Below are 20,000 nucleotides of genomic sequence, written 5' to 3' on the forward strand. Positions count from 1 at the left end.
ATAAAACCTCAGGCTGCTTGCTTGTGTCCTAGTTTTGTTCTGCTACAGGTAGGTCACGCTGGCGGACATGCTTATATGCAAATTAAATAGGACATCTCTGAGGCTCTCTTCTTGGTCTCATTAATTTTATTGCTGCAAATACAACATGACAGAAGATCAAGTGAGATATGGCTTTTGATGTTGTATTCATTAACTTGATTCTTTTGGCATTTAGCCCCTGATATGCTGAGAACTCACTCTATTGATTAATGTGTTTGGTGCTTTGAAAAACATCATCACAATTACAAACAAGAAGCACTAAGCGGCTCCATCTCCCGCCTGATTTCTTTTCCTTATTAATATGCAAATCTGTTCAGCAAGGTCCTCCAGAATCTAATCAGACCATCTCCTCTAATGGGTCACCTGTGGTGTGAGAACAAAGCTTTTATCATGACCTCTTATTGAGTAATTGTGCTCATAAGATCGTGTATGTACACACATCCACACATCCACACACACACACACACACACACACGCACACACACACACACACACACATATGAAGTGGTTCGGAGGGTGGCGGGACATGAAAATGGGTTTGAAACTATTTAAGGGTGATGATGTCACTCTATCAACGTCATCTGAGGTGTTGTTCTGGGGCAAGAGATGATTTTCAGGTCACTTTGTCTTGAAATATCAAAGTAAGCGCAATGGGAATGAGACTTTATCTAGCGATTTTCTAGTCTTAACCACCACTCATAGGCAGCCACCACAGCACAGGTCACATTCACCCGGTCACACACACACACATTCAGCTTCTCTAATACAAACCGATGGTACATCATCGGGAGCAATTTGCCAAGGACACATTGACATGCAGACTGGAGGAGCTGGGGATGGATTAGTAGACCCGCTTTACATTGTCTTAAATGTCATGATACAGGATATTTTCCCTTGAGTGTGTTTCAGTCTTGCATTGACTCCAGACGGGAGCCATCTGAAGGGGTTTTAGTTATCACTTTGTAGGCTTTACACATAACTGGCTATACTGTGGTTTAGCTGATTTAAAGAACTGAATTGTGATCCTTCAAACACCATCTCACTGAGTTTTCGTTCCTCAGAGTGCGATTACAAATGTGATTAAAGAAGTCCTCATTTTGCTGCACCTAGAGCATTAGAAACCACTAAGAGACAGTTTTGAACTTTAGAGAATGTGAAAAGGAGAGAAGAGCGACATCTGCTGGACACAGAGCTGCATCAGACACTAAACTGAAGATACAGGAATGCTGACATACTCACTTACACTCTTTTACACAGAATTTAAAGAACGTGGTGTTTTTTTTTTTGTTTTTTTTTAACTAATTCCCCAAAGCCCAATTTACTCATCTGTTTAATCTGATTGTTTGTGCCTGACTTTTAAGCCTTTGTGGTGCAGATGTGAGTTTCCTGTGGCTTTTTCAGTGAGAAACCACATCAATTCTGATGTTGCAACAGATATTTCATGTGTATAAACTGACGGTAATGTCGAATTTCATTCTTTCTGTTCAAAGTTTGTCTTACATGGTAAATCAAAATGAAGAGAAAATAATAATAAAACATATATTTAATTTTTTTATTTAATGTCAGAGAATAATTTTAGTACATGATTCATTAGAAAAGATCTTAGATAATCTTTCAATACATCCCTTGAAAACACGTCAAAACAGACGAAAGAACAAATAATAAAAAAGAAGTCAGAAGAATTTATTTTTAAGATAATAGAAAAATAATCTATATAAAAATAGAGGCAGCTATGACGATAAACCACAGGTTTCCACAACACCGCCGCTTCAAAGTGCAGTGTTATAAAACACGCTGGGTCAGGCGGACTCCTTGGACAAAGAGCTGTCTGCTTTTCTAGCTTTTTCAGCTTTTTCTTTGGCCTCGATGATGTTCTTGACCCACACCACAGACGGGTTGACACAGAGTTCCTTTTCACTTGACATCGTGAAGCTTAAACGGAGACAAAGATCGTTGTCAGTGTCAGTTTTCTGTGACAGAGAGTTTGGCGTTTTTCTTTAAAAAATGTTTCTGATAAATGTATATTAACATATGAACTCATGTAGATGCTGTGTATTTGTTACTATTTGTTGAGGTCTGTTTTCATACTTGCATGCCTGTACATAATGGTTACAGCATGTGTGTGTGTGCTTAAACTTTGTGCAGCTTTGTTGTCCTTGTTTAGCTGTGTGTAAGTGTGAATCGTGTCGTGTATTTGTTCTCAACACTGTGGATGAATATACCAAAAGCTACTAAAGACATGAGAGAAATGTTTTTTTTTATATTTTTAAACAAACAAGGCTGTTAAACTTGATTCTGAGATAAGTTACTCACAGGACACCTTCCATTGGACACAGTTTATCTGTGTATTTGTAGTTCACCACCTTCTTCTTAGGGAGGGGCTTAGAGACGAAGTCAAAGCAGCACTTATCCGGACCGAAGCTGTCTGTGACGCCACGATACAGACGGAACAAAGAGAGAGAGAGAGGCAAAGTGGGATTTAACACAAATCCACTAAAATAAAAATAAAATGAACTTTTTTGTGTGTTGTCCCTTTATCATGTGGAGCCTTTAGAGGCCGGTTAACACATAAAGAGTGTTGAAACAAGCAGGTATATTTTAAAATGCATGAATTTGCATTTTCTCCCAACTTTTGACGCATTTCATAATGTGTATTGATAACTTTTATCTTATTTTAATTTAATAAATAACTTACTACTAGGTTCAGGGGGCTTATGTGGAACCTTTTTCATCCCAAAACTCAGAAATCAGACATGATAAACCTTGTTAACTTTTAAAGTAAGGAACAGTATCATTTACCATTTTACCCGATAGGAAAAAAGACGAGGTAACACTTAATTGTTCTCAAGCAGAGATATTAAGTTAGGAGATTTTCCTTTTTCTTACTTAAGAAAAAAAAGTTATGTTTAGTCAGCTTACTCAGAGATGCCAGAACAGCGAGGGATGAGAAAAGCAAGGTGCAGGCCACCAGCACGACGGGGTTCTTCATCATCATCATCATCTTGTCTGGATGTTTGTCTGTCGGCGTCTGTCGTCTCTCTGTCCACTTCTCTGACAACCCCTCACTTTTATTATGCTGCCAGGTGTGTGTGTGTGTGTGTGTGTGTGTTTGTGTGTGTGTGTGTGTGTGTGTGAGAGAGCGAGCGATCATGGGTAGGTTCCATGACAAGAAAGTCTTACCTGAAATCTACATAGCCTGCAAACAGCCTGCGGTCGTGTGGTCAATGTTTCTCAGTAAAGAGTGGGGGGGGGGCGGAGGAGGACAGGGGATGTTGTGGGTGAGAGCAGATTCAACGAGTCAATAGAAAACATCTCGGTTGTAGTTCAGTCACTGTGCATGAGTGTGTACGTGTCTGTGCAGTATGCAGATGCACTGTGGTCTTGAGCCCCACTGATTCTGCTTCATTTGCTTATAGTTTCAAATGATAATACATGACAAATGAAACATCTTTGTTGTAAGAAATGTGTGTACTACACAAATCACTCTTCAAAATGTGCAGTATGCTTAGAGCAGGTTAAGAACTAAACTTCTCATACAGTTTCATACATTTTGGAGGTCTGAGAAGCACAGGAGCTAAGTATATGTTCCTTTTTTTTTTATTTTGGTCTGAAACATCTTTGAAATGTGTGACAGCAGAGTGATGACAGAAAATAGAGGGGACAGAGATGGAGAAAGGCCCCCAGTTGGACTTTTCAACAAATGAAAAGCTGTGGTTCATGTTTAGCACCTTATAGCCACAGGAACTATCCTGCCCACCTCTTAAACTCAAACACAGTAAGACACACACACTAAGAACTGGTTGTACTCCCCCTTAATACTTTCATTTTCTCAACCACATAGAGTAACATATATAGAATAACCGCATTCCTAGGTCAATATCAAGTGTAAAGAGTAGTTTGTAAGTGCAATTATTATCACATGAGAAAAGGTGATAATAAAGTTGATTAATTTGGAAACAAATTTGATCATTTAACTACATACGTAGTTGTATCACTGAAAGCTTAATTCTTACCTACATGTTTAATGATTACTCATCTACTCAATTTCAAATGATACACTGAGCCTGACTTATCTGTGTCTGCACTGTTTGCTCATGCAGATGTGGATGTTTGTGCCTTTGTACGATTTGTTGTGTTTAAGGTGCGTAAGATCCTGTGTTTGTAAATTTGACTTTCATTGCAAATTTAATTTTACAGAACAGAGCACACATCTGTAAAGCTGCTTCTGCTACTAAGATGCTGAAAACTAAAAAAAAAAAAAAAAGTATTCTGGTTATGTGTCATGGCTTGTACAGAAGTTAGACAGGCAGACAGATGGATAAATTTAACAGACAGACACACCAACACAAAACCCCAAATGCTGACAGCAGCAGAAATCCACCCTGTGCTAATTCAAACTGAAACCTGTGGTTTGTCACAGGGGTTAGTTAGTCAGGGGTACAACACAACAAGAATGCACAAATGTAGATGTGTGAAAACCAAAATAATCTTTAGTAAGTGATATTACTTGTTTATAATCGACACACACTTATCTTAGCATAGAGGAAATTATGTTGTTATGGTTTACTGTATATACTGTCGGTGGAAGCCTCAAAACTTCTTCATTACGACTTTAGGTTTTGGGAAAATGACTATCCTACTTGTAGAACCTTGGGACCAAAGATGAAATTTAACATTGTAACATGAATAGTAACCAGGCTAAAACTGCATAGAACAAATGGCTTGGTTGTGAACTCAAGTTGAAGATAATCACATGTCAAATCCAATTAGTTATTCTCAATGGGAAAGTTTGCCACTTTTAAAAATAAAAAAGTCAGATTTTTGATCTTGGCTAGTAGTAAAAATATGAAATAAAGCATTCTTTGGCTCGGTAAACAACTCTACATGGATTAGGGAATTTACACGAATTACATCACTGGAGTAAATTAAGGTTTGGTTCGGAAAGTCTGACATGGAAAGTCTTGCTTGGTGGTTGGTAGGAAGAGGAGGGCTGCATTTGTCAGCATCAGCAAATTATCACCGCAACCCCGCTCATCTTACCTTCTCGCCTACCCTTGCCCTTAAGATTGTTTTCCAATTTTGGTTACCTCAGCAAATCTCCACCGAATTGATCGGAGAACAGATCTAATTTGTCTCTTTTATTCAGTCATCTTGTTCAGTGTTACAGCAGTACAAACCACGTGGTGGCCCAAGTAAGCAGCTAATGTTACTGTCATTGAAAACCCCCAGTTTATTGGTTAAACTTTAAAACTGATGAGACTTTTTTCATGTTTATCTTAGTGTTATATTGCTGCTCATGCTGCTCTAATGACATGTTTTGTCTAAACATTAAAGTTGTGCTGGCCAAAGTTAGCAGCTAATGTTATTGAAGCATTATACTTTATCCAGATAGTATAATTAATTAATCAATTTAGCAGCAAAAGTTACTCACAGTGAATCATATTACCTTCACTTTAGAATCATTATGTTGTAATATTTATTTACCATACTACTTAAGTTTTAGGAGACAATGGTGGAAGTTAAACCAACTGTCATTGTTTCATTTCCAATCAATATTGAATTTGGTGGCCAGAATTAGCAGCTAATGTTATTTTGAATTTGTCTTTTTCCCTTGACATTAAGTGACATAATTAATGGCCAACTTGGCAGCTAAGGTTACTAACAGTGAATCATGTTGCATTCACTTAAGAATCATTGTATTGTCAATTTTTTTAATTTGACCATATCACTTACTACTTAGGAGGCAATGCTGAAAGGTAACAGAGCTGTCACAGTTTCATATCAAACCAAAATGGAATTTGTGATGCCAGAAGTAGCAGCTAATATTATTTTCACTCTGTCCTTTTCCCTTGACATTAGATTGTTGGAGGCTAAACTTAGCAGCTAATGTTATTGAAGAAGTTATATGTTATCCAGATAGTTGGCCAGTTTAGCAGCTAAGGTAACTGACAGTTGGCAAAATCACATAATGTTGCATTCACCTTAGAATCACTGTTTTCTTTTCCTTTTTTTTTTTCTACTGACCATATCACTTCTCAGGAGACAATGGTAGTAGAAAAACGCAACTGCAATTTGTGAAAGCCAGAATTCAGAAATCAGTTAACCTGAAAAACAACACAGTCTGTGGCACAAGGCCAGAAATGTTACAGTAACTGGAGTGGCCACTTGGAGGCAGCAGAGTCGTATGGGAAGGAGAAGAACGTAGTCTTTGCAGTTGGTGTTTTTCCTCTTTAATTCCAGTCACAGCTAAATTATGTTCTTTGTATGCAGTGATTTGTTTGTGCACCTGTATTTTTGTTGCAAGACACCAGAAAAGCCAGTAGATTTGTCTGATCTAGTTACAGAAATTGTGTTTTAGATAAATAATCTGGTCCACATTTGAAAACTCAGATTATTTTAATGCTCACAAAAATTTGTGGATGGGACGTGTAAAATAAGAATCCCACTGTGATCTATATGGGTGGAAAATGATTTCTATGTATCAGGAGTGGAGAGTGGCCATTGAGTGTGCAGTCATTAATGACTATGCTTTGCTTTTATTATTGGTGTGTAATATTATATATGTGTATATTTAAGCTTTGTCTTTTCTGGGAATACATCCTGTCTGTCAGTTTAAGAGGAAAATGTTTAGCAAACAATGTCCACCCTCTCCTCTCTGCACATCCTCTCCTAATCCTGGCCGTTGACCTGTTGAGATAACAGACGCTCATTTATCAAGTGATTTCAGTGTTCCCTCGGTTTTCATTCAGAGTGAGTGCTGGCTCTCTAAGACGACTAACCTGCATGCAGGAAAAATGCCAAACAGCAACGACTGCAAATCTAAATAAGACAATTACAGCACAACACTACAAAAGCCTCAATAAAAGAGTTAAATCACAAGTCCAGCAGTAACGGATGCTGAGAAATGGTGAGATTAATCTGGATCTAAGAAGTGAAATGACACACAAGAGACTGAAAAAAGTAGAATTAGTGCTGTGGAGGGTACAACATTTAAATACAGGGAATGAACTAGTAGAGTAACGATAAGCAAAACACATTTTTGAGTGGACGGTGACTTTAAAAGAAAAATCCTCCTTATTTTATCATAACGGCAACAACTGTGGGAACTGTGTAATTCCTACCTTAGATGCATTTAATTGCAATACTGCCTTGACATCGACTCGCGTTGTACTAGAATATGTCATTTCAAAATATATACTCAAAGTGGTACATGGAACTCACTGTGCTCATAATAGTTGATTAGAACCAGATTAGTTGTAATGACTAGTTATTGCCCACGCCTGAATAAATGAGACCTGCTGTCTACAGCTGAGTCAGTCTGGTGCCTGTTTTCCCTAAAAAAAACATAATGTACTCTGATAACATATCAGGGAATTCCTCATTCGGAGAAGTCTTGCATAACAATAATGAAAACTTTGTTCCTGCATGTGTACACACACATTCACACACACATGAAAAAGATACAGGAAAATCACCAAATTTAGGATTAACTGGAGGCAGTTCAAAACACATTCCATAAATAACTATTGTAGAAATGTGATTAGCACGAGCAGCTTAATATATGTTTCTACAACCCCTCCCAACCATTAACTGAGGATGACCGACTGAAAAGACTCCGTACAGAAATGGATATATTTTACTGTTGAAATTAAGTACTTGAATTGGCAGTAAAGACTGATTTGTCATAGGACTTGTAAGACAGTAGAATATCCAAGGTCTGTCTTGTTTTGATGATAAAATAAAATCAAGAATGAAAAACAAAAGTTTGAAATTTTATCAAAAATTATTAAACAGCAACACCCTGGAGGTTATTTGTCAGGTCTTTCAGGTGATACATGGAGGAAATATTGGATCACAATAGTGTGTCATGTTGTGTAATCGTTCTATGTAACAAGAATGTCAACTATTGTGGTGTTTTCTTTCCCAGAGATACTCTGTATCTCCATACAGGCTGTTACATAACTGATTCCTCTGAGTGAAGTTGATGAGATGCTTTTCAAGTTTGTTTGTAAGAGACTTTGTAACAATTAAAACAAGTGAAACTAGTGTCGTTTCAGGATGTGGAGCATTACTTCATGGGAGAATTTCTAAACATAACACTCGACTTTATTTGTCCCCCTCAAGCCTGAAAACCATTTAACACTGAGGTTAAATTTATTCCCCGTCCACACGTATAAAGGATATTCCTGATATGCTTCCTGGTTTCTAAACAATGATGCTCGTCATTCTAAGGGTCAAAGTATCAGACCTGTTTGGCAGGAGTCTCAAAAGTCAGTTGAGATGGACATGTAGCGTTCACTGAATGGGCTCAATGATTGCATCACAAATGCATGTGTGCCTATATTTGTGCGTGTGCGTGTGTGTGTGTTTTTTCACAAGATGGTGACCTCGTCCATGACCTGCTTAAGCCAGGAAGAGGTTCAAGGAATGGCCACCAGGACCTGGGGTTACTTTTAACACACAGAGACACAATAATTGTTTCCCCCAGTCACAGGATGCAAACATGGCAGAGACACATGACCTGACACCAGTTCAAACAACATGTGCAACGTTATTCATTGTCTTGATTTTTCATGGTTTGTAGCAGGATTTAAGTTACTCAAGTTTATCCACCCTTGTAATCACTATAAGATTCATATGTAGGATGTAACAATATCTGTCATTTAAGAAATTTTAAATGAACCCTGGTGCAGACTTGGTATCCCTTCACACGTCAGACATTGACCTACCACTAATTTCATTTAAATTTGTGCACCGTTTCATTATCATGCCCTGCTCTTACACTTTATGTCGCTATGGAGACAGAGAGCAATTAACAGTAGAGTGTCACCATTCGGCCGACCTTGTGACCACTCCACCCTCAAACACACATGCACCCGCTGAAACAGCGATGAGCTGTGACTCAGAGAGAGTCATGAGTGGATGTGTCAGTGTTCTCAGCTACTATAGTTTGGACCAGGTTCAGTCCACAAACAAAACTGGCAGTTTTTGCCAATGGGAAGCTCGTGAGGGATCAGCTCATGGTCACAGCACGTGCAACTTTGGTGGAGCAGCTTGTGTGTGTGTGTGTGTGTGTGTGTGTGTGTGTGGGGGGGGGGGGGGGGTTGAAAAGAAGCAGATGACCACTATAACTGTCAGAGGTAGCACATGTCTGTCTGCAGGCCCTCTCAGGTCAGACTGAAGTGCTTTAGAGATGAACAGAGCAGGAGATAATAAACTCACCTCTACCTGATGTGTCAAGAAACACATATAAGTTTGAAATGTTTTTAAAACAGAAGGGGAACATCTGGCGAATTCTAACATATATGCAGGCCTTTAATGTCAAGGGGGTTGAATTTGTTTAGAAAAGAAATTGATCAAACAAGAAACCAACCAATCCAAGTTACACATTATATACAATGTTGTTGCAAGGGCTGTGTGTGTGTGTGTGTGTGTGTGTGTGTGTGTGTGTGTGTGCGAGTGAGCACTTTGTGGTCACCAACATACCCACTTACATTAAGAAGCTTTGTTGTACTTAAGGATATAATCATGTCATTTTAATAAGTTATTAATCGGATGTTATCAAAATGAGTAATTAAGTAGGTAATTAGTAATTATGATAATTATTTGCCTTCCGTCCTTTTTTGCTTATTTTAATACATTATGATGTTTCAGTGTCATTAAATGGAAATTGAAAGCCTGTGAATGCATGTTACTCATTAATAAGTCAATCTGTTAGATTGGATGTTTATTTTTATCCATTTAGTCAACTGGTTAAAAATAATCCTGTGTTACATGACAACTGAGTTAAGTCCTCCAGAAAGACGAGGCAGAAAGCTCCAGACAGAAGCCAGTGAGTGGCCTTTGAGTTCAAATTGTTTGGTCAAACTTTCTCTCAGTTTTTTTTCTTTCTGTCTTTCTCCTTTTCTGACTTACAGTTGTGGGGCGATATTAGCTTGGGTTTACAGCAGTCATGGCAGTCACGTGTGTATCTGAGTGCATGTGTGCGTCTGTTTGGGGGTGTGTGTGTGTGTGAGAGCGTCATCCCCACCCAGTGTTCTGAAATACCCGTTCCCTTGGGTGTTTGGGTGTTTACATGTAATCATGATGTGTAGCTTCCTTCACCAGACAAACACACACATTCATCACATATATTCCCTGCACGTGCACACACGCACACACACACACGCACACACAGTTCATGATATACAGTTTCCCCCTGAAATGATAAGATACCAACTAAAACCAGAGACATGTTTCAGCTGTCTCTGACTTGGAATTTCTTTTTCGTCTGTCTGTCTGTCTGTCTGTCTGTCTCCATCGTTCTGTCTTATTTCCCAGAATTTCCAGGAAACACTAAAATACTACACTTAAAATAGTTTACTGTTTTTTCCATTGACTTATTTAATTTATTTTCTCCATTTTATGATCTGTGGATGGTCCCTGAGCAATGACCACTGCAATACACACACACACACACACACACACACACACTGGACATAGTTGCCTGTACAGTCTCTGATCTTTGTTAATTATTCTCCAAATAAAAATCTGAAAAAGGCTCATGTTGATACCAAATCCCTAAGGACTGTATGTACAGCTTTGTTTTTCATTATTTTATCATTAAAAACTGCACAAATACTGCTGAGGCTTTAATTCCTCTGGGTTCTTTCCCTTCAGCGGCCTATTAGATAAATAAGAGTAATACAAAATTAAAGTTGACTCTGAGACTGATCCACGTACATCAAAAATATTAACATCAGTATATGTGTGTGTGTGTCTGAGTGTGTGAGTAAGGGTCAAGGTGAGACAGACAGGAAATGGTGGACAAGAGCAGAACTTCCTGTGTGAGAGGATAGAGTACTGCATCTTCCCTGTGTGTTTGTGTGTGTGCGTCTTTGTGTGTAGGTTAAAGGGGTTTTTGAGTCACAGGCCGAGGGGATGCTTTCACTTCCTGCCCCCTCCCCTCCACCATGATGTGCACGCACACACTTTACAATTGACAATTTATATTTTAAATGACAATTGCACAAGCTCATTCGTTATTTCATTTGTAGGAGCTAAAGACATGTTTCATTTTCTATAGACAGTTTTTAGGTGGCCTCAAACTGAACGTGTGTGTGTCTTGAAGTGGGAAAGCAAGACCCAATTCTTTTCTGAAAATGAAAATCCATTCTATTTTCTTTATTTATTGGTAGAGGTTGTGTGCGCCTTACTACTGAGAACAGTTCATTTGAATCTTATGACTTGCACATTAGAGAAATTAATTTAGACTGTTCAAGCTTCCAGAGTGGGTTTACTGTAATTTCATTCAAAAAATTAATATAATCAAATTCAATTCAAATTTTTGCATCATAATTGAGTTAATAGAATGTTATCATCTACAATATGTTGTAGTCCATCAACATCCTTACACAAACAAAAAAGGGCAGTAAGTTGAGTAAATGAATTTTATTACATTTCTAGACTGTTTATGTTGACAGGAAAGCAGTGAAGTACAGATTAAGCAATGCATCACCATCTCAAAAACAGACAAAATACCATAACACCAGTGTTTCCACTTAGTATGTTTACCAGTAGGCAGGAATTCATGTTGCAATCCCTCACAGTATGAAACCAACTTCAAGTCAAGTTCAAGGGCTTCGTATAGAGAATAGGAAATTCATATTCAACAAGCAGATATTTTATTGTCTGATCATGGCTCTTCTGCCAAGTATGAGCAAGTGATGCAGTCTGTGTTCATGGAATGCAAGCAGTCTTCTTATGTACATTAGATTCACAGTAATAGCACAGAGACGCACAGGGAAGGACATTAATGGCTAAACTGGAAAAAATGTTTCAGTTAAATCAATTCTAAAGCTCAAAATGTCTAATTCCCAACACATTAGTGAACATTACTTATCATATGGGGATCCAATTTTAGTCAGTTTATTGTTTCAGCTTATGATAGAGATTCATTAAAACTATGGTCCTAAAGTGAAATATACATACACACATATACTGGCATAATGCTACAGTAATACATCAGAAACATTGTAAAGAGGAATTACATTTATTACATGTGTACAATTTTAAATACATGAAATAGAAAGCCAATTTTTTTTTCTTCAAAAAACTAAAAGAAACATTTTGAAAAATGTGTCGATTAGTGTTTGTCATCATCACAAAATAAGCAAAAAGCTGTGTGCTCACTCTCTGGACTGCAAGGTTTGGTTAGTGAACAGTAACTGATTCATCAATTTTCAGTTAATAACCCACTGGAGTAATCCCAACTCAGTAGCCTATGCAATGCTTAAGACTTAGTACATATACGTTACAAATAATAACACTGATACATGTGTTCATATGCATACATAGAATAGTCAGGTCTGCCCACACAGAACCGTGAGCGCCTGCACGTTCAACAGCACATTTATACTGAGCGTGTCAGCGCACTGATGTGTCCCATAGTATGGTTTCCTATTATAGTCACAGTATATTTTAAACATGTTAATGAGATTCAGAATTATTTAAAAATCCTTAAAGAGACAAACCACTTAACATTCTTAGTTCCTCCCCTGCTTGTTTCCCATGAAAGAAGCATCTCCTCCTCCATTGCAAAAGAGCCTCTTAATGTCCATCCAACAACACAAGATGGTGACGACATAAACTCCATCCCACACACAATAACTAACATCAGCACATCACATTTTTAAATTTTCAACAGTTAGTAATCGATTTAGACCGTTTTCTTTTTTTGTGTTAACTGGAGGTGCTCCACTCTGTCGTTGTGTGGTTACAAAATACAAACCGGGAATGGTGCTCATTTTGTGTGCTTGTGTGAGTGTGTGCGCTTTTACACATCGGTATGTGTTTGTGTGTATTCTCAAGCCATTTGACAGGAAATCTTTGTAGTTGTTCAAGATGTCGCCATGAAACAAAAGCCATACTCAGCCGTGCCAAGAGACCAAAAATAATGCAGGACCTCTCGATACAAGGGCTGTGAAATGTTTTGGTGGTCGTGTGAAATACTGCAGTTGAACATGAGTTTTACTGAGCTGATTACAGTTGACAATATAATAACACTTCCTATTATAGATAAAGTTTTAATGGGGATAAATCATTTATTTGCAATTTTATATCCTTCTCCCAAAATAATCCCTCCAACAAAAAATTCTTTCTTCCTTCTTTTTTGTCTTCTCATGTTTGCATCTTCCCCATTTTCTTCCAGTAGTTTAGACCGACTTACATGTTTTCTGTATTCCAGTGTTTCTTGTTTTAGACTTGTAGTTTTGTTTTCTTTTACTAATCAACATATCAGTTGTCCTAACATCTCTAATACCTGTCCTACCTGACATTTCCCAATATCTCCACTTTAAATAAAAGAAAGAGGACACTGGTCTAAAAGACTTGACTTTAATTAAAGAACTCATCCAGATCCAGTTTTTCTACTCTGGTAACGGTTATGTCAGCACTGCAGAAATATTGCATTTAAATCCAAATCTTACTAGAAAGTCAAATCCTATAGAGCTATGTGTAAAAATTGAATTTAACTGAATAATTTGTTCTAATATTTGCCTCTTGAAGGTAAGGAAAGACTGGGCAACACGGTGGGTTGTGTGGGGATTTTTGTATTTTTTTTTTTTTTTTGCTATAACGCTACAGGAAACTTCTTCTACCTCTTTTAATGCGAATCATTTTCTCTGGAGATGGGTGTGGGGTCTACTTACAGGTTTTGGAGCAGGGAGTTGAGGTAATCTTACATTTACTCAAGTATTTTCCTCTTGGATGGGGGCACCAGGTGTGCTGGCAGCTCTGATGGCAGTTCATGTCCTTCCAGTTTCACTTTTATCAGGTGATTGGCCAGCGCAAACTCCTCATCATCCAGCATCCCATCCTTATCGATATCTGCCAGCTTCCAGATCTTTCCCAGCACTGTATTGGGCAGTTTTGACTTCACCATCTCCTTCTTGGCGTTGGCTCCAGTCACCTTTCCGTTGACAGGAGATAATGTGTAGAAAATCTCATCATAAGCCGGTTTGTCACGTGCGACGACCCACTCCGCTTCGTCGATGCCTTCACCGGCTCCTTCGCCATACCCGTGGCCGAACGGGCCGTCCAAAGTGCCATCGAAGGCACCGCCCTTCACAACTGGGTTAGGACGCTGCGTTTCTTCTTGACGGACCAGGACCATTAAGCCAGCAATGTCATTGGCTAGCATGTCGTCAACTGCCTCCAGGAGTTTGGGTTTCAGAGGCTGGAACTTGGTGAGATCCTGAGCCTGGAGTTGATCCTGGAAGACCGAGGAAAAAAAAAAAAACACATCACAAGTTTAAGTCTTATCTATCTAAACCTCTTATCTATTAATCTACATTCCTTCACTCTTTCCTCTTTACCTGCATCTTCTTCAAATTTGGGAAATCTCCAGGTGATATCTGATGCTCTCTTTCAATGCGTTTATAAATATCTCCCAGACTGCCGATTAGTTCTTTCTTCTTGTTCTCCTTCCCGAACACAGAAGGCATCTCTTTCTTCAGTGAGCTGATGATATAGGCATGGACCTGCATATGGAGAGAGAAAGAGGCTCACGTACTCAACAGAAATTCACTGGCACAGCAAGATCAAGTTGGACTCTTAAGTTTTAGTGTTTTAGGTTACTGTATAATCATTAAGATTTCAGTTGTGGTTGATTTGGTGACACCTGTGGTTAGTGGTGGTACCACTAAAGTACCACAAAAGTCCCAGAGTTTATTCATCACTAGGCTGAATGCAAATCGAGCAGTTACTCTGTTTAGAAATGCAATAAAAAGAAGACAAATAATATTTTTCTGTTTACATTGCAAATTTGATGTGTTCATCATAAATTTTTGTAGTGACACAAATGTTTCCTCTTCAAAATGCCTGAGACGAGCTGTTCCCCTTTCCAAATTACGTCATTACATATCTTATGCTCTGTAAATACACCCTTCTCCTAAGTGTAATGTGAAATTCCACCCGACGTGAGACAAAATTGTTCTCATGAGAATCCATGTGTATTGAGAGGGGGAGACACGGCTCTTTCAGTGTTTTACAAAACTACATCACTGATTTGCATAAGATTTACATGAGTCCTCTGAATTATTTACAATTCTTGGACAACAGTATAAAGCAGACAAATACAGTTTTGTGTTAACCATCTTTTAACATGGCCAAAAAAAATAAGGTTCTTTCAAGAAACAATGAAGGACTTATGAAGCTAAACATTAACTCATGACTAAATTCCTCTTATATTTGCAGTTTCTTTGTGATTTTATCGTTGTCCCGTTCTCGACCTTCAGTGTTCTTCCCATGTAGTTTTTCAGGGTCAGACCTTTTGATAAATGGCTAAAATGTAACATTGTAAGCAGCAGACTGTTGAGATCCTGGAGTCTGGGGACACTCAATACTCCTTTAGCCACATTAATCATACACTAAATCTCCCAGATTACCTTAATATGGACATTTGTTTCTAATATTCATCACAAATGAAACCTTGCAAAAGTACAAAAGTAATGGGAAAACCCATATTTGTTATGTTGCTGGGGTGATGTGTGTGTGTGTGTGTGTGTGTGTGTGTGTGTGTGTGTGTGTGTGTGTGTGTGTGTGTGTGTGTGTGTGTGTGTGTGTGTGTTTTTATGATTCCCTGGATCTACCACACACACACACTATCAGCTGTTAGACAGGAAAAATGCACTTATACTGTTTGAGTGTGTGCATGTGTACATCCTCTGTGTTTCCTCAAACTACAACAGGCAGCGGGCTGTCGCCTCTCATACCTGACTTCCTGTCCAGAGAGGAAACAGGAATAATTCACTCAGAGGAGAATGACCACATTTGTCTGGTTCTATTGCTTCTGTGACAGCGACAAGCTTTTTCAGTCAAGGTTAACAGCTGGACAGGGTGGAGAAGATGAGTGAATAAATAGGAAACACACACACCTGTGCTGAGAAATGCAACATGTCACTGTATCAGCAGGAAGTCCATTATTTTAGTTTATTACAAATGTCTAAATAAAAAACTTTGTTTCATCCCTTAAAAGCTAAGGGTTCAGTTCAATTAGGAAATATTTGAGGAGGAGTGTGAACAGTAGGCCAAATACGGTTATAATAATGTAAATCTATGGAAACTTAGGCAAAAATGTATGTAAATGTGGAACAGGTGTCCAACTGCTGTAGAGGTAGGAAATGTTGGTTACAGACATGTACCAGTGCTTATAATATCCACATCCACTATTAATCGCATCCCAGGTCCCAGAGTCACCTATAACCACTGTAGTTACAACTGTGCCGCAGCCAGATTCTCCATCAGTGGGATTAGGTGTGTGTCTGTTTCTTCCCTAAGTGCCTTACCTTGGCTAGTCTTGCCCTCTTGATCAGATCGTTGAGTTTTCTAAGCGCTGCATTTCTCGGTAAAGACTGAATGTCCTTAAATAAGTCCTGCTCCTCCGCCTCAAACAGCTTCCTGTTGTCAGGGATCAGCAGAGGGTGGGACCAGAATGAACCGATGTAGACACGGATCACCTGTCAGTGAGGGAGACAGAGAGGAAATTAACTGTCGGCGGGACCAAAACAAGACAAAAGAAAACAAAAATCTAGCCAATAGAATCTCATTTATGATATTTTTAGGCAATGAGCAAGTATCCACATTGATCGGTTTGTTACCAATAATACACACGAGCTCAATAAATATTGGCAAGTAATGGGGCTTCAGATGGAAACTAGACACCAGCTTTTCCACCAACTTTAAGTGGCCAATTCGAATCATTTATGAAAGGACAATATGAAAAATAATTGACATGATATTTACATGAACAGTTTAAAATGCTCAGACTGAAAGTAAATGCAGGCTTTGAAGTTTCCTCTTAGAAAAACCTATGGAAGATATGACAGTTGCCATGGTTACCATACCTCAGGGGTGTTGACTATTTTCCCTAGTGACCACATCAGGGCACCGTAGACTCTCATCAACTGCTGGGTCTCTATCTGGTCAGCTTTGTTCAGCACAACCCTGAACAACACAACCGAAGAGAGCGGTGGTGATGAACGTTCACTTAAGGTTTACGTGAATATACGGAATGAGCAGGTATTCATGTCGACTTTGTGTAGCGAAGCTTTGTGTGGCGTTGGGTATAAAAGATGTCTTTAAGTCGAGCAGTTCTAGATCTTGTACCTTATTTTGTCTTCATGGTTCTTCAGGGCCTTTATCACCTCTGAGAACTCATCAGAAATGTCCAGTTTGTGGGCATCAAACAGTAATATGATCCGGTCCACTCGCTCCGCAAACCACTCCAGGACAGCCGCAAAGTCATAGCCTGAGAAGAGGAAGGGGAGGGGGAGGAAGAGGAGGAGGAGGAAGACAAGGAAAAGGGAGGAACACAAGAGTGGAGACAATCCATGTGAGAGGTTGGGTGTGAAGTAAAAGGTGGAATGAAGGTTTCAGATAAGGTGATAGGAGGGTTGTAATAAAAAGAAAAGGTAAGAAAAAGACATTAATTGTGTATTTTTCCTCTCTTTCCTTCTCTCTAATTTCTTTGCGCCCATACTTTTCGGGTAAAGGTCAGCACAGCAAGTTTGTGTGCTGATAATCAACGGTATCTGTTATCCAGGAACAGTGAACATCAACTGAGCTGTTGCAATATTCCCGAGAGAAAACCATTACAATAGCCTCAGGTCATAGAGGGCGCAATAAGAAGGACGCCCATATTACAACATGTTGAGAGAAAAGAATATCTGTTTACTGATGCAGATGGTGCTGCCAAGGTTCAAACTAAGTGGCTTTTAAAAAACTAAATGAGGAAAACAGCTTCATGAATCTTTAACAATTTATTTAACATCACCAAGTAGCAGTTTTGACTTTAACAACCCTTTATGCTACATAAGTGCAATGCTATCATTAATGAATTAATGCATGACTGAGTGGATTAATACTTAAATAAATGAATCAATGGCTGAGTCTGTCAGCAGGAGTTCATCATTGACTCCTTTGACTTTCCATCCTGCTCAAGGACTTGTACCTGGAGAAATTCCACAGGATATGAGGAAAACAAAGAACAAAGGGCAGGACGAAAGACTAGTGAGCTAAAATTTACAACCAACACTGAAGGACACATAAGAGATGCAGAGTCAATGGTAAACCTGTTACAGAACAGATTATAGAATAGCAACTAGGATATGCTGCCAGTTAGTAGTGGGTAGTAGTTTTATGTTAATACAGTGAATGTCAGATGGATTTTCTGAAGAGCTATGTTTGCCAAACATTTTCTCCCTTAAACTAAATCTACATTTTACACATTATCATTTTTAATATCTAAAATTCTAAATCTGAGCTGGACTGATGCACTGTTCCTCCTCACAGGGAGGCAATCTTACTATACAGACATAGCTGTGATAAAAATCCCCCTTTTTACATACTCGCTAAAGTGTTGTTATTGCTACTGTGGCTGCACCGCTGCTCCTCCCAGTAGAAGAATAGTTTTCACTCTGGGTGAGTGATTTAACAACAATAACTGTTCAACAAGACCTCTAAAACTCTGACGGTAATGTTGACATGAAGCCTGAAACTGGTCATCTTTCAGAGCAAATTAACATTGTTGACTATTCAATAATTCCTCACTGGGACGTGAGCAAAGGTTTAGCAGTGGTAGCAATAAGCATGTAAAACATGGCAACTGTTTTAGCTGGGTCTTTTTGTCCTGTGTGAGCACAGTTGAGGGGAGGGGGGGGGCACACAGCTGCTTGAGCAAAGCTATGAAGAGTTAAGAGAGAGATAGATACCTTGATATTTTGAATTTTAATGGCTTGTTCTTCACACAGTGCACTTTTCACATGGTGCGGGGGAAAACAAGACGAAGTCAAAAGCTCTAATATGACCACCTAAAGGCTGCAGTGTTCATTTCACTGCATGACACTAAAGAACAAACAAAACCAGATGAGTTTAACTTTACTAATCATAAGGCCTTCTCACAGTGTGGCTCAAATGTGGCGGAGGTAAGGGGAACAAAAAAAAAACACTTCAGGGTTTATTTTTTGGCTTATGGATACCTATAGTGACTTTTACAAAGATCTGTTTCCTATAACTTAGCAAAGTGAAACAACAAAATGAAATTTTGGTTTTCAAGCACTGCAGAATACTTTTTTGCTCAGAGCCAAAAACTTTAGGATTCATTTTCTGTTGAACATGAGCATCCCCCAAAAACATGTCTGGTAATTAAGTGTTGAAATATCTTGTTCTAATAGTTTTTGACAGATTATCCACCGTCACCATTATAAGGCCCTGCCCCTAACTGGACAAGGAAAAGGTTCTACATTACTAAAAAGAGAAATTCTCTTATTAGTAGCACCAACAAAATCCTAAATGAAAAAGCTACTGGCTGAATGTGTCCATCAGCTTCCATCAAGACCATGTGATACCTAAAATATCCAATTGGCTACCTAACAAGGTAAACTCAGGGACACAGTATATAATTTTATCTTCCCAAACCATGTGACAAGAGTCTGATGAATAAATTCTTTAAAGTCAAAATATCATTTTATTTTGCCTTCTGCAGCTGCTTGATGCCCAGATTTGTTTTCTACAATACCTCCATAAGGACATCTATGTAGGCAGCTATAGCCTGACAACTCCTCATCTGGACACACACACACACACACAAATGAATAAAGACATTGATAAAACAATGAAACTGGTTAGACACACAGCATACACATATCACATATACACAAGAAACATGAAAACATGAATGCACTAACCAAGTGGATGGAAAAGGATGAAAAGAAAATGAAGATGAACATACACACAAACAAAAACTTCACCACACACACACACACACACACACACACACACACACTTTGTCCCCAGAGAAAACACAGCTGTGCTGACTCAGCACAGGTTAAGTTTAGCCTGTATTTTTTGTTATATCTAACAGACAATGGCAGGGTCACACCTCGCTGTGCAGTTTGTTTGGCTTGACAACACTTTCAAGGGAC

The 20,000-nt window shown here is 38.7% G+C and overlaps 2 protein-coding genes across 2 annotated transcripts in view; both read right to left on the minus strand.

The window, feature by feature from the left end:
- Positions 1-1,606: 1,606 nt before the first annotated feature.
- LOC111216390 (C-C motif chemokine 5-like) lies at positions 1,607-3,064 on the minus strand. Its single transcript, XM_022737901.1, has 3 exons — positions 2,959-3,064; positions 2,353-2,464; positions 1,607-1,971 (listed from the first exon to the last, which is right to left on the minus strand). Exons 1-3 carry the CDS (start codon positions 3,038-3,040, stop codon positions 1,839-1,841), a joined length of 327 nt encoding a protein of 108 aa, XP_022593622.1. The 5' UTR covers positions 3,041-3,064; the 3' UTR covers positions 1,607-1,838.
- A 10,553-nt stretch (positions 3,065-13,617) lies between these two features.
- Positions 13,618-20,000, minus strand: part of LOC111239289 (EH domain-containing protein 3) — a 14,343-nt gene continuing 7,960 nt past the window's right edge. Inside the window, exons 4-8 of the mRNA XM_022769133.1 lie at positions 17,185-17,326; positions 16,923-17,022; positions 16,365-16,535; positions 14,394-14,558; positions 13,618-14,290 (exon numbers count right to left, since the gene is read on the minus strand). Of these exons, the coding sequence (XP_022624854.1) occupies positions 13,763-14,290; positions 14,394-14,558; positions 16,365-16,535; positions 16,923-17,022; positions 17,185-17,326 (1,106 nt within the window). The 3' untranslated portion in view covers positions 13,618-13,762. The remainder of the gene's footprint in view (positions 14,291-14,393; positions 14,559-16,364; positions 16,536-16,922; positions 17,023-17,184; positions 17,327-20,000) is intronic.

This window comes from Seriola dumerili, unplaced genomic scaffold, assembly GCF_002260705.1.
Source record: "Seriola dumerili isolate Sdu_G_001 unplaced genomic scaffold, Sdu_1.0 BDQW01000025.1, whole genome shotgun sequence".
Taxonomy (NCBI): Eukaryota; Metazoa; Chordata; class Actinopteri; order Carangiformes; family Carangidae; genus Seriola; species Seriola dumerili.